The 14,475-nt window shown below is 43.5% G+C and overlaps 1 protein-coding gene across 4 annotated transcripts in view; it reads left to right on the forward strand.

Annotated features, from left to right (window-relative positions):
• R3HDM2 (R3H domain containing 2) overlaps positions 1-14,475 on the forward strand; it is a 761,481-nt gene that overhangs the window by 375,136 nt on the left and 371,870 nt on the right. For all 4 annotated transcript variants that reach the window (XM_085654624.1, XM_085654627.1, XM_085654622.1 and 1 more), the window contains one exon: positions 8,971-9,030. In XM_085654624.1, the coding sequence (XP_085510750.1) occupies positions 8,971-9,030 (60 nt within the window). The remainder of the gene's footprint in view (positions 1-8,970; positions 9,031-14,475) is intronic.

Consider the following 14,475-nt stretch of genomic DNA (forward strand, 5'->3'; position numbering starts at 1 on the left):
AGCCAGAATAAGTATACCTACCAAAAATGAAGTTTTTCAGGCAGACCGCCAGCGACTCCTGAAGTTGGGTGGGATAATCTTAATCTCTGTGTCCTTAATGGAGGTGAGAGTTCAATTAATAAGGTAGGAAATTTTACATTCTATGTTAGAACTGGAGGAGAGGATTATGCCTGTGCAAATGTTACTTTCAGAGAAGCCAGACTCATCACCAGCTTAAAATAAACCTTTTTAAAAGTAGACTCCCAAGGACTGATCTGCAGATCCCTCCTTATTTGGGCTGCTGCTCTTGTGATCTTGGCAAACCGGAAGAAGGCTTAATTGCACAACTTTCTCCCAATCTTGGAGGAACACCTCCACTGCCATGGCACCACCGTCCTGCCCCTGACAAAAGTATTTCTCTACATGTTTTTACAGGTGCGAAGTAAAGTTGTTGATCTCACAAGGTCCTCATGTGGCCATCTGTCTCTAGAAGATGTTGGAGATGCAGTTTCCATTTTCTAGTCTTGCCAGCATGATGTGCCCAGAAGATGCCCCGCCACCACCATAATGTCTGTCGAGGCAAAAATGCATATAATCTTTGACCTGTTCCTGCAGCAGCATGGATTTGGTGCCCCATACACGGTTCATAAATATGATCACCAAGATATTGATCATCGTTAGAAGATTGCAACAGTTCACCTTGTCCTTCATTGGTCACTTCACCATTAAGGACCAGTTCAAGATAATTGATATGAATCTTTAGCTCGTCTGCTGACCACAGACATCTAGTAGAGACTTCATGTCTGGTGCCCACCTGAGTGATTGCGATGTTGTTTCTGTGATGAGGTCTGAGGCAGTCCCAAAGATCACCCTTCTGTAACAAGCCTTAAGATGGTCCATCCATGACCAGAGCTCTGTCCTGGTTTCTTTGAAAGGGCTTCTAGCTCTGAATACCTTAAGCCCCTCTATAGGTAGCCCATAAAAATCACCTGAATGAAGAATGACTTGATCCCCACCAGAAATGCTATTTTGCGCAATGAAATCCTAACATTTATACAGCTTCCTTCTAATGGGTTAGCACTTTCTTCAGTGGAACTTGGAGAGTCATTGAGCCAGTTGATTCACAAACCCTAGGAAGATGGACTGATGGGTAACTCTATTCTGCTTCCCCTGTTTGATAAATCCCAGACTTTTTAGCAGGCTTAACATTTCTGTCTGGTGCCCCAAAGGTGTCCTGTGACTGGTCTAGCAGGAGATCTTCCAGGTAGACTACCAACTGGACACTCCTGCCTATGGGGTGCGCTGTGACTTGGTGAAGAACAAGGGCACCGACACGCGCCCAAAGAGCATTTCAAAATGAATGAAGGAATCAGCGGTGCAGTCTGAAGATGGGGTTTGTTGGGTTAGCATTTTTTAGGTCAGTCATTCTAGAGCAGGAAATCCCTTAGGAGGAATGTTCCCGTCCATCTTAAAATGGCAGTATGTTGATCAATTCAACTCGAGTTTTAAACCGGTCTGAATATTTCTCCCTTTTCTCCATGAGAAAGATTTCTCTGGAATCCACAAGTGCGAAAGACTAAACAAATAATGCCTCCTCTGGTCTCCAGGTCTGTCACCTCTGCATCTATTACATTAAAAAAAAATTATCTTTTTATTAAGTGATAGGTGCATAGAGATTGCAGTCTAATCGTACAATGCGGACAATCTTCTTTGGCAAATATACATTGAAAGACCAAAAGTATACAGAGGTATTTACCTTGTATAAAATGCAACAAGGAATGTGGAGTGAGTGTCAACATGTACAGTCTTAACCCCTTAGCAGTGTCACGAACTTAAGGGGTAATGGGAACTAGTAAAAGGGGATGGGCTGGTGATGAGGGTAACAGGGTCCGGACAATAACTGTTGAGAATTAAACACATGAATAGAAAAGGTATGTTTGTTGGGGTGATACCACGGAGTGTAACCAGGTATAATCTTCGGAGCGAAAAAACAACAGAGAGGGGAGAAAAGTGGAGATTGGATGGGAAACAGCCTTTACCACGAAGCATTTTCTACGCATTACGTTTACAACGATACACTTACCTCGTAAACGTCTTCACAACGCGTAATGCTTCAACGACCATCTTCACCACGCAAGCAACGTCATCACGGAACAACGTCATCCTAATCGGAAAAAAAGCATCAGTCCGTTTTCAGTGTCGGCGGAGACCTGCGGAAAAAGGAAAAAAAAAGAAGGGGGCTTGGGGGGTCTCCCCCCCCCCCCCCAAAAGAAAAAGCGGAGTAAAGGTAAAATCGAGGTAACAGAAAAGCGTGGAAAACACATTCCGTTGTAACGCATGCGCGGAAAAGGCATGCGTTGCAACGGAATGCGTAGTAACTACATATATTCAGATTGGATAGACTGGCCCAGAGAGAAGCTCCCTTCCTGCTGTATTGTTCAGGAAAGACAGTAAGGGAAGTGGTAATCCAATGGCTGGGAAAGGGGAAGACTAGCCGGTGTGCTAGTCAGGTGACAACTATGAAACAGGTCAGCAGAGATCAGGGGGGAGATCATCATTTCCTATTTCCTGAAGAAATTGTGTGAGAAGGGTGGCCCATTGGGGGGGGGGGGGGGGGGAATAGAACGTTTGCAGAGGTGACTGATGTCCACATAATGGAGTGCCTCCTTCTCTGGCCCCCCCATTCATGCATTGCCTCGTCCCAGGCCACCACAGCCGGTGCCATCTGCAATTACAACTGAAGAGTGAACGTGCGTCTAGCTAGGAGGAGCGCCTGAGTTGTAAAGAGCACGCACACCTTGTACTGTTTATTTATTGTGTGCTTATAGATGCCTAGGGTACAGGCTTCCCATGTGTGAGGAGGAGGCAGCTCATTGACCTCATGAGGGTAGTATGTACAGCTTGCCCATAACTTTGCAGGACTGAACAGCCCCATAACGTGTGCCTGAGATCAGCATCAGGGGTGTAATAACGGGGGCATCAAATCTGCGCAACAAGGAAATAATGGTTCAACTGGGCGGCGGTGAGGTAGGCTCTGTGTAACATAAAGAACTGAATGTTTTTGAACCAGGAGTTCCGGGAGACTTGTTGGGGTAATTCAAGTGCCTGTTCCCATTCACGATCGTGAAGTGCCTTCCTGTAGTTGCCTCCCATTTACTTCTCAGTGCATTGAGATTAACATCTGCAACTTCATGGATGGCCCTGTAAAGCCATGTGATTAGATGACGCCCCTTCACCCATGGTAAGTTTGGTCTGTCACACCGGGTGAGTGCGAAGTTCCGCCTCCGGCGTGTTCCAAAGGTGATATGAATCTTCCAATGACTGTGAAATTGTACCGCTGGAGGTTACGATCCTTGGTCAGTTGATCGAAAGAAAGCGACTGGGTATCAGAAAATAAGTCTCCCTCCAAAGGCAGTGAGCTTACTGTCCAGGCCCAAAGTCTCTCGAAGTAAAGATGCCCGGGAACCGGGGCAGGACGATGAGGGGGAGAGCCGGGGCGTACGCTGTCATCTCATGTGCAAAACGATGTATGTGGAGCATACAGGAGTGAGCTACTGCCACCTGAGGGCCAAGGAATGAGGGCAGAATCTTCTGGAGGAGGAAACTTTGCACAGTGGTCACAGGCATGACTTCCCTGCTCATCTCTTGTTTTGACCATGTCACACCTAGCCGCCAGGGGCAATAGCCACTGCAGCTGAGCTGCATGAAGTATGCTTCGAAAGAGGAGGCGCTTAGTCCACCCTTGCCTGTCGAAGTTGTAATTTCTGAAGGGGACGCCATCTGCCCCAGATGAACCACATAAAATGGAATCCAGTTCCCTGAAGAAAGTTTGGTGAAACAACATGTAGGTTGGCAGAAAATATAAGAGGTGAGGTTAGATCACAATCTTCGCCAATGCAGTCTTGCCAACTGGAGCAAAAGGCAAAAATTGCCAAACATTTACCTGTGACCCGATGCTGGCCAGAGCCCTCTGGAGGTTTCCCTCATAAAGATCATGGGGGGCATGATAAAGACTTACCCGTAGGTAGCGGATTGCCTCTCCTCACACCTGGGCAGGGAGGATAGATCGCCGACTTCATCCAATTAACCCAGAGGCCGTAGCGTCGGCAAATGCCACCAAGGAATCGTTAAGTGGAGAGAGTTCAGTTGTAACATCTCTGAGATATAGAAGGGGGATCATCTGCATATAATGGCATGTGTCCTGTCCTCCAGGAGTATTCCCCAGTCCTGGCATTCCCTGCGTAACTGAATGGCACCCCTGTCTACTACCTTGACTTACTGGAAAGGAGGCCGAAACGTGGCAACCCAGGTTGATCAGAGGGGACCGCTTAGTATAGAGGAGCCAGTGTGTAAGCTAGAAACCTATTCCCTACACCCATCCGGGCCAGTACTAGAAAAAGATAATTCCACGTCAATGAGTCAAACACCTTTTCCAGATCTAATATGTGGCATGTGGGAATCAACCCTGGACCCGGTCTTGCACATCAGAGAGGTGTTGTATGTTCTGGGATGTACCCTGGCCGTGATGAACCTGTTCTGATCGGAGTGTATAAGAGCAGGGAGGACGTGGCAGTATCTACTGGCAGGGATCTTCTCTAATATTTTATAATCAGCGCTTAGGATGGCAATAGGCTGGTAGGAGCCCATGTGAGCGGGGTCCCTGTCAGGTTTAAGGCTGGAAACGAGAAGGGATTTCTGAAGTGACTGTGGAAGCTCACCAGTGTGGACGGCCTCCTCAAACTTTTCCACAAGACAAGGGGGTGAGAATTGAAGAAAAAATAGCGTAATATTCCAGTGGTAAGCAATCCAGACCCAGAGTTTTATTGGGAGCCAATTCTCTAATCACCTGCACTACCTCAGTCGGCATAATTGGGGCATAGAGGGAAAGCATAAAAGCTTCTGCAATGGGTGGGAGGGTGACCTCCGCAAGAAACTCGCGCAAAGAAGCTATTGAGGCAAACGGTGGGGCATGGTAGACAGAAGAGTTATCAGCCTGGAATTCCTGTGGTATCTCACTCTGAGAACACACCACAGTGCCTGTGCCTATTTCTGTACTCTGCATTTACTAATTTACACTACGTCTATGAAAAGAACATGCATCTGGGCACTGCCACTGCTTCAGGCAAACATTACTGCAGCACCCAGACATCCCTTGCTCTTTGCATGCCTTGTGATACTGTGCCAGTTTTCTGCCGCAGTGTTTTACCTGCTGTGGAACCTCTACTGGCACTTGATGCTCCAGTGAAGCCCGCATGGGCACCTCACCCTCCTGTGCACATGAAGAAAACTCCAAACTTTGCCTGGTCCTGAAAGAGCACATCTTGTTCAGAAGACTTGAACTGTCTGGAAGCCTTGGAAGAGCAGCCTGTAAACTGAGTGCCCCAGCCTCCTTAAGGAATGGGTTACTGAAAAACTTCCATCAGCCATTGGACTTATCTCGGAGGTGGCCAGCTAGTTAAGCTTAAGGTGCACCCTAATAAGCAAGGAACATATGCTCTCTGTGGACAGGGCAATGTTGACAAATGCCCAGGAAATATACCGCCACCTGAGCCCAGTCTCACATGGTGCATGATGAGATGAGGCTCCTTACTGGGCTTCACATACTCTGCCCTATCAATCTTCTTGAGGGGCCATATAATGTCAAGCAGCTTATCCTGAAAGGAGCTTAGGGGATTTTACACCTTTTGAGTGGAAGCAATGGGCTACTATACCCTCCTAACAGGGGCTTAAATACACTGGTCATAAATGGCCCAGATATCTTTATTTATGAGCAACCTTTTCCAACTGGCAAGATATGTGGCTACCTTGCGAGAGGGAGACCATTTAGAGGATCCTGGGTGATACAGGTCTTGCAGGTACACCATCTATAATCCTGGTTAGGGATTTAAATTTGGATTCATGACTCTGGCTCTTTTTCCATCGCAGTTGGGTACCATCGGCGCCCTGACCTTGGGTCTTCCTCTGTGGCATCTGACCCAATAAAGCCCATGACACCCTCTAGGTTGTCATCCAGTGCAGCTTCCTAAAAAAGAATGTCTGGGGGGATTGAAATCATCAGCATTAGGTTGTTATGGCCATTCCTTTCTATCGTTGCCTTACCCCTTGATGTCACTGCGGCACCTTCCTACCCACTGACGTTCAGGGGTCCCGGGAACATTAGACCAATTCTCACCCTAGACTACTCCACACCACCGCATGAAGGGGTTCTGGATGACTGCCTTCTAGAAGCAGGAAATGTCATCCCAAGAGCTGAAGTGCTTCTGAAATGGTCTCCAAGCTCGAAACAACGGACCCCACTTGGTCAAGGAGGATCCCACAAGTACAACTAGGCATCAGGAGTAGTGCCTACAAGAGCCTACTCACCTACACTAAGCTGATCAGTAACAGTAGAGGACGACTTCTGATTTCTCCATTCCTGTGTCCCATGTTTGGTCACATCAGGCATTATATGCTTGCCATAAGTGAGCTGGGGTCGGTAGGCCATGGAGAACTCGCACACCCCAAGATCAGAGGCGTCATTGCTGAAGAGCTTGACTCTACCTCACTGGCTCTGCAGCACACCTGCTGTAGAAAATCCCAGCTGTGCCTGTATGCCCCTGCATAATTTCAATTGCCCTCGTGACATGTAAGCAGAGACCTCTAGTGCCTTGGGGAGTCAGTCAGCACTAGATTTGTTTCCCCAATAAGGACTACCACAGGATCTCCAAGGGGAATGGAAACACCAATCCTGTATCTCCTATTCAAAAGAGAATAAACTCTAAACCCCGTTTGACTTAGCTGCTCGAGCAGGAGGAAATGAGGATGGGTGAAGAGAGGGATCACAAGAGTAGTAGGTCCAAGTAGGATGTACTGGAGCTTGTGATTCGTGAACTTTTCTAATGAACTTTATATACTTCTGAGGAATGTGGCCTCTTTTTTTCTTGTTTAGATATTGCTCTGGGATTTTTGCTTGTCAAAGGCTGCGGGAGTTTGTAATTAAGGAGATTAATGCTTAATTTTAGCCTCGGATCCGAACAGAGAATTTACCTTTCTTAATATCGATGTCCATTTTGCAGTTTAACATTATTGAGACTACTCACCATCATTTTTCTCTGTTGCAACCTCACAGGTCCCAGTAGCTTTATAGCTTGGATGGTGAGAGTTCCCTGAAATAGTCTTGATAAAACTAACTATATTCTTAAAAGAAAAAATGCATTCTTAAAATTATAGATTTTTTAAAAACATTTTTTAATTAACGTATTGAACATTTTCACTAAGAAAGCATTACTTCGTGGAAATGCAATAAGAGATAAGCGGGTAAAAAGTAAAGCATAATAATTCAGCATTTTACATTGTATAGCAAATAAAACAATTCTTGATCAAATGTATGAAAACGTGGAGGCATTGAAGATCGATTCCACGTGGCATGTTGGTCAAGAGAGCTGCCATGGTTGGCTTCTGTACCTTTGGTGGTATACCTGCTATGTGGGCTGGGAAAGAGCAAGGGGGAAAGGAAAAGTAGATGGGGGCAGGGGTATCTCAGATAATGGAGGTAAGGAGGGGATAGTTAAGTCATGTTCAGCTCAAGACCTGGGTCAGTGTCTAGATCTATCAGTAGTTGTGTAGCATTCATAAAGTAGATCTTTGGCTGTTGGATTGTATAACATCCATTATTACTTGATAACAATAAGACAACAGACACATTCAGAGTAAACCATATGCTTGTTCCTCAGTAGGCCAGGCAGCCCCTACTGAACTCTTCTCCCACTCTATGGGTTTCACAGCATGGCCACATAGAGCTGGGATCCGGCCACTGCAAAACACTACTTAATTGACTGGTTCCAAATCCTATACCCAGTGGGTCTTGTTTCTGTGCAATTTAATGGCACCTTTTAATTCACCCATGTTTTCTCTTTATTCTACTGGTTTACCCTCTTGTGCAGCTAGGGGATGGATGAGCTGGCTCTCATGTCCTAATGTTCATGAACATCAAAGAAAATCACTTGATAAGGGAAAAGTTACTTTTAATCCTAATTAATCATCATTAGTATCCTCTTTAAATTCATAAATGTGCTTTCTTCCTTGTTAAACCAGTAATATAGGAGGAAATTATAATTTTTTTAATGAATCTTTACTCTCTCCAGGCTGTCAAAATGAAATGCTCATACTGTAAGTGGTGATCCTAGTTTCTTTCAAAGGGCAGTGTCAGAATTAATCTCTAAAAGGGTGATGCCTATTCACACTGTTTTCTCCTTTGTTTTTCTTTTTGCAGTAAAGGTGAAAGGATGCTTTTCAGTCAGCTACACCTTGTTTGATTTAATTCCAATTGGCTCAGTTTGGTTAATGACATATATTGCTTCCGATGGACGTCTTAATCTTTGTGTGTATATATGTGTATACGTGTGTGTGTGTGTGTGTGTGTGTGTATATGTATATGTATATGTATATATATATATATATATATATATATATATATATATATATATATATATATACTCACGCACTTGTGTGTATATATAATGTAGTGTGTTTGTTCGAGGTGCCTCTGTGTTTTGGGTTATAAATTCACTTCATATAATGAAGAGGTAGGATTGAAGGTAAGTAACATTTCCTTCTAACACAGTTGTCCAAGCATTGCCCTTATTGCAATACTGCTATCTGCTCATGGATTTTATTCGTAAAGTAGTTGTACTTTGGATTGGATGGGAACTAGCTCGTGGTTATAGATGAGAATGCTGCTGTTGTAATAATTTGCTAATATGCATGGTGCTACCTCAAAAATAAAATCAAGAATCTGATAGGCATGTTTTGGAAGAAATTAAGCTTAACCAGAGTCTTCCATTTTCTGCCTTCACCTGGTATTTGTTAATCGTCAGAAGCAGTGCACATGGTGGGAGTGGGTTCGCCAGGTGACCTAGTTTTTAAGTTTCTGTTGGCAGTCTGGGTTATTATCAAGGAATGTGCAAGTTCTGTGCTGTCAGTGATTTTCCTTTCTATTCCAATCCCCTGCAGGGATAGAATGATGCTGCTAAAATTAGAACAGGAAATTCTGGAGTTTATTAACGATAATAGGTAAGCCATGAAGCATGCAATGAAGATTCTGCAGCAGTAAGTAATGTGTATTTTTGTTGTACCTGCTTGCTAACCTTTGGTGTTTTCCCCTCTTAAATGTGCAACCAATTAATTTGTTAATGAACTTGATACAAAAAATAAAGTTGATTCAAAAAAAAAAAAAAAATAATAAAGTGGGATGTGATTAGCGAAGAGTACCTTTTTATTGGTGAATTGTTCCTTCCAAGCATGAAGGGCACACGCCAAGGAGTTGAAGTGCAAATATTCTAAAAAAAAAAAAGTCATCGCTAGTGTGATCTTGAGGAAGTCCTCTTTATATCTCTTGGTCCTGTGGGATGTGCATGTGCGACCACCTTGCAAGTCATTGTGACATCTCTACCCAAAGCACCCGACTCATCCCACCCCATGTTCTCTCTTGATCAGTTTTAATTCTTGGACTGTTGAACAGAATGAATCTTATTGCTCCAACTTCAACATTGTTGTTTTCTAATACACATTTCTTTTTCAACCCGTTTAGAACTTTGCTCCCAATTATTAATATTTTTTCTGCAGGATAACTTTTTTGATAATTGTCCTGGCTGCTCTTTTTTTGCCGCTGGTCATACACTGAGTGAAAAGTTTCCTCATACTTCCACCATTACCTGTTGATAGTTGTGCCAGTTAACATTGAATCATTCAGCACATTGATAACTGCAACATTTTTCACTGTAAGAGTATGATGGTAATGCAATAATATATAAACACAGTTGAAAAATATTTTAAGCAAAAATCTTATGAAAGGTTTAACCTTTTTTTATTTTGGTGTGTGTGTGGGGGATAGTGTATGTGTGGAGAGAGAGAGAGGTTTAAGCCGTTTTACACTAAATTGAGTTTTTTGTGCAGTTTGGAATAATGGCACCGGATTTATAGTTAATTAAAAATCGCAGCATATTTTTTCTGGAAGTTTCACATTTTTGGAACAAAATAACTTGATATCCATTACTTGTATGGTGCGACATACACTAACATGATATGTTGGTGGTCCGGAAAATTGAATAGTAGTTTTTTCCTAAAGAATCCTTGTTGTCTATAGTGCCAGGTTTTAAAGGATTTGTTCAACCGGCTAGAGTCTGGCAAACAAACAGATTCAGAGTGCTTTAGTTTCAAAGGACAACTGCTAAGTAAGTATCGCCTTGCCACCCCAACCAGTGGGGGCAACTTCGAGAGAGTAGCAGATTGCAAAGTTCTACTTGGATAGTTTCACTGTAGTCCACTGTCCTAGAGTAACTGAGTTTTAAGTTTATGATCTTTTGGCAACCGATCAAACTGATTATAAACCGTTGTGTTAAGATATTTTTTTATTTGTTATTATCGGAGTTTCATAGCAGCATAATACATAATCCATTGCAAAACGCACATATCAGAACATCCATCATTACACATTATAAGCCCCCATCCTAAAACTAGGCCTCCGTCACAGATCCGCATAAGATATAAACTATATTGTACATAATAAAGCAAGTAATTACCCCAACATATAATCCCTCACTGCCCCCCAGATCAATAACCCTAATTTCCTTTTTCTATATCCTTTGATGGCATATAAACTATATTCCATATTGTATACATTTAGAAACTTAGCCCGCCACATCACAAAAGGTGGGGCCTCTTTCTGTAGCCACAATTGTCAGCCGAGCAACCGATGTGGCCATAAAAATTAAATAACGGTGTTTATATAGTAGCTGTCCTCGACGGAGCTCCTCTCCGATGCCAAGCAACATCATGGATTGAGAGATTTTAACACAATCCCCAGTTATTTTTTACAAATACCTCTCTATAGATTCTATCAGAGAATCCAAAACAGCACATGCAAAAAACACAAGAACAATATCTGCACAATCCGTTCCACAGCGGAAACACTTCCCGTCATGTTGCCCCCCCCACTTCATCATTTTAACTGGTGTATGATACGAATTAAATACCATTTTATAATGCTGACTTTTAAGATTGGCTGCCCGAAAGATCCTCCCTGCCAAATCAATAGATTTTTCCAGTGATATTTCGGGATTTCCCAACCAGGTCTTCCATATCATATTATATTTTTCTAGGTCATCCGTTCTGCCCTCTAATCGTGTTTTGTAGATTTCCACAATGTTTCCTTGCCGTCTGATTATTTCTACAATTGTAACCTTCATCACAGAGAGAGAATGTTTTCCCAAAAAATCTCTGAGTTGTAAATATTTAAAAAATTGAGTTATAGGTAAATGGAATTTATCCACCAACTCCGCAAACAGATATAATAGCCCATCATCATGATACAAATCACCAAGTCGGGTAATCCCTTTCCTTCTCCAGCCTAAAGCCACATAATCTCCGAAAATCGGGGGTAGCAATCCCATCGCATTAATGGGGGTATGTCAAGAATTCCTGTCATACGAGGGGAGGAAAACGGTAACCAGCGAAAACGGACTACATCTCCCAGGATGCTTAGCGGTTGAGAGGTTATGTAAACAGGAGAGCTGTTACATAACTCAAGGGAAACACGCCCTTATGTAAACAGGAGAGCTGTTACATAACTCAAGGGAAACACGCCCTTTTGTAAACAGGAGAGCTGTTACATAACTCAAGGGAAACACGCCCTTATGTAAACAGGAGAGCTGTTACATAACTCAAGGGAAACACGCCCTTATGTAAACAGGAGAGCTGTTACATAACTCAAGGGAAACACGCCCTTATGTAAACAGGAGAGCTGTTACATAACTCAAGGAAAACACGCCCTATAAAGGGAGGAACCGGGAGGTACAAGGCTGTCGGATATTGTGTTTACACCGACGTACCTGCTTCGTGAAGAGCAGTGTTCCGGAGTGGTGCTCCAGTAAGGCAAGAACGGAGGTAGGTCGAGTCGTTACTCCCTGGGCCGTGTCTTGCCCCATCGTCACCTGTGAAGGACCCGGAAGCTCTACCGGTCAACCATTGAGCTTCGCTTTTTGACTCGGCTGAGTCCAAGCGCAGTGGCGCTTTTGCTGGTTGGAGTCGTAACTCCCAGCCCGACCAGAGACACAGGGACTGCCAGCTGTAACGCACACCAGGAGGTGTTTGCCGCGTTACAGACTCGGAAGTCCACAGGATCGATCGAGCGGCTGCTCTCGGTTCAGTCTTCTTGCTTGTGATTGGGGTATCGGTGACGCATCACCAGGAGGTGACTCCGCGTCCCGGTGCAGTCTGAGGAAGAGGTTGAGCGGCTGCTCCCTTCAGGTAGAGACCCCGGCTGGGTGTTTCCCTGACTCCTCGATTCTCCCCAACACTCTTCGTGCCCCTCACAGCCTACCGATTGGCATTGTCGGCCATTTCATTTCTGCCCTCTGTTGGCATACGCCGGGATCGGCGTATATGCAGAGGACGGTTAGGACCATCCGTGCTGTGGGCTGGTAACGTACTTAGCCTGGAGGATTCCAGTGACTATAACTTTTGTTTGTTCTTTGTATTTTATTTGCCTTCATTAAAAGAACTAACCCTTCACAAGTGGTTGCGTCCTCATTGTCGTGTCTGTTAAACGATCCTGAGACGTTCAGGGCGTTAATATATATATATATATATATATATATATATATATATATATATATATATATATATATATATATTTTTTTTTTTACTGGAATCTTAAAACTTTTCCATACAGACTCCCAAACTTGAAAGACCGCCTTTAATACCTTAAATCACGTTCTTTCTAAATAACTGCCATCCACTCTTTTGAATAAAAAATGTTGAGTCTCCGACCCCAGAATCATCTGATAAATTGAGGGGGCTTCGGCCAGATTACTAATCTCTTCTCCGGTAAGTAAGATACGTGCATTAACCAAAATACACGGATCATAATACAAAGCAAAATCCAGTATAGACCATCCTCCTCTTTCAAACGGAAGGGTCATATATCGAACAGCCCTACGAGGTTTCCCCGGAGCCTTCATAAACCGAGCACAGAGGGACTGTAGATATTGAATTTGGTTAGCGGATACCTCCAGGGGCACTGCCCTAAAAAAAAATACATAACTCGTGGTAAAACATTCATTTTCAGAACATTAGCTCTGCCCACTAATGAGAGATGAAGATTCTCCCACCTTTCAAGCGAATGTTTAACTCCCCACATATCGCCCCAGTTAACCTCCACGATATCTTTAACAGAGGTACGGATTTTAATACCCAGATATGTAGCTTCCTTAACAGATCTAGTATCCCCATCCATAACTTGACTTGTACATAGAATTTGGGTTTTAGCAATATTAAGCTTGTAGAAACTACCCCAAAATTCTGCGCCAAGGATTCTATTTCAGGTATAGCGAGGCAAGAATTAGCAGTAGCGATCGCTATATCATCGGCATATGCCATTACCTAATACCGCTCTTGTTGTACTATAAAAGGCGAGATCTTTCTACTTTGTTCTAACATAAGAAGAAAAGGATTAATATATAAAGCAAATAAAAGTGGTGAACAAGGACACCCTTGCCGTGTGCCTCTAGAGGTCGCGATAGTCTGAGTAATACCCCATTGAACACATTTTTGCCGAGGGGAGATAATGAAGGGCTTTTACAGGACCTATATAACCCTGCCCAAAACCCATGTGTTGCAATCCCTTCCAAAGAAAATTCCATGAAACCCGGTCAAATGCCTTTTCGGCATCGAGAAAAATCAGGCCAAGTTCTCGAGATTCTGCCTGTGCAATATCGAGGAGAGTAACTACTCTACGCACATGGTCTACCGTCCCTCTCCCAGGTATAAAACCGTGTTGTTTTAATGATACTATTGATGGTATAATTTTAGCCAGCCGCGTCGCCAAGATTTTTGCGTAGATTTTACCATAAGCGTTAAGGAGAGAGATTGGGCGATACGATCCCGGTAACTCAGATGGCTTCCTCTTTTTCTTAAACACTCAGATATTGGCCTCAGACCAGGTTCGTGGAATCACCCCTTTTGTGCAGTTTGAAAAACTTTAAGCATATCATCTTTAATCTCCTTAAAAAAGGTCTTGAATACTTCCAAGGGGAGTCTATCCGGCCCGCAGCTTTCTCTACTGCGAGCGAATTTATGGCCTGCACTCATTCTCCCAACGAAATGGGTTCCTGAAGTATTTCAGCGTCCGTTTGAGCCAATTGGCCCCATAGAGAAGCTGGAAGTCCCATATCCATCAAAGAAGAGCCCTCAGTATCATTCTCTGTGTATAATTTTGTATAAAAATCATGAAGCTCTTTAAGGATTTTCTGGGGATCAGACACAATATCCCCAGCTGAATTCTGGATCCCCGTTATTCTTGATTCAGCCTCTTTTACTCGCAATTTCTGGGCTAGACAACGCCCTATGGCCTCGCCATACTCATGACACGCTTTTCTAAAAGTGTGATATTTTATAGCGATCTCTTTACTAGATTAAATTTAGCCTTACATCTCGCTAAATTATTCTGGAGTGCTGTTG

This window comes from Triturus cristatus, chromosome 4_1 (genome assembly GCF_964204655.1).
Source record: "Triturus cristatus chromosome 4_1, aTriCri1.1, whole genome shotgun sequence".
NCBI classification, from domain to species: Eukaryota; Metazoa; Chordata; class Amphibia; order Caudata; family Salamandridae; genus Triturus; species Triturus cristatus.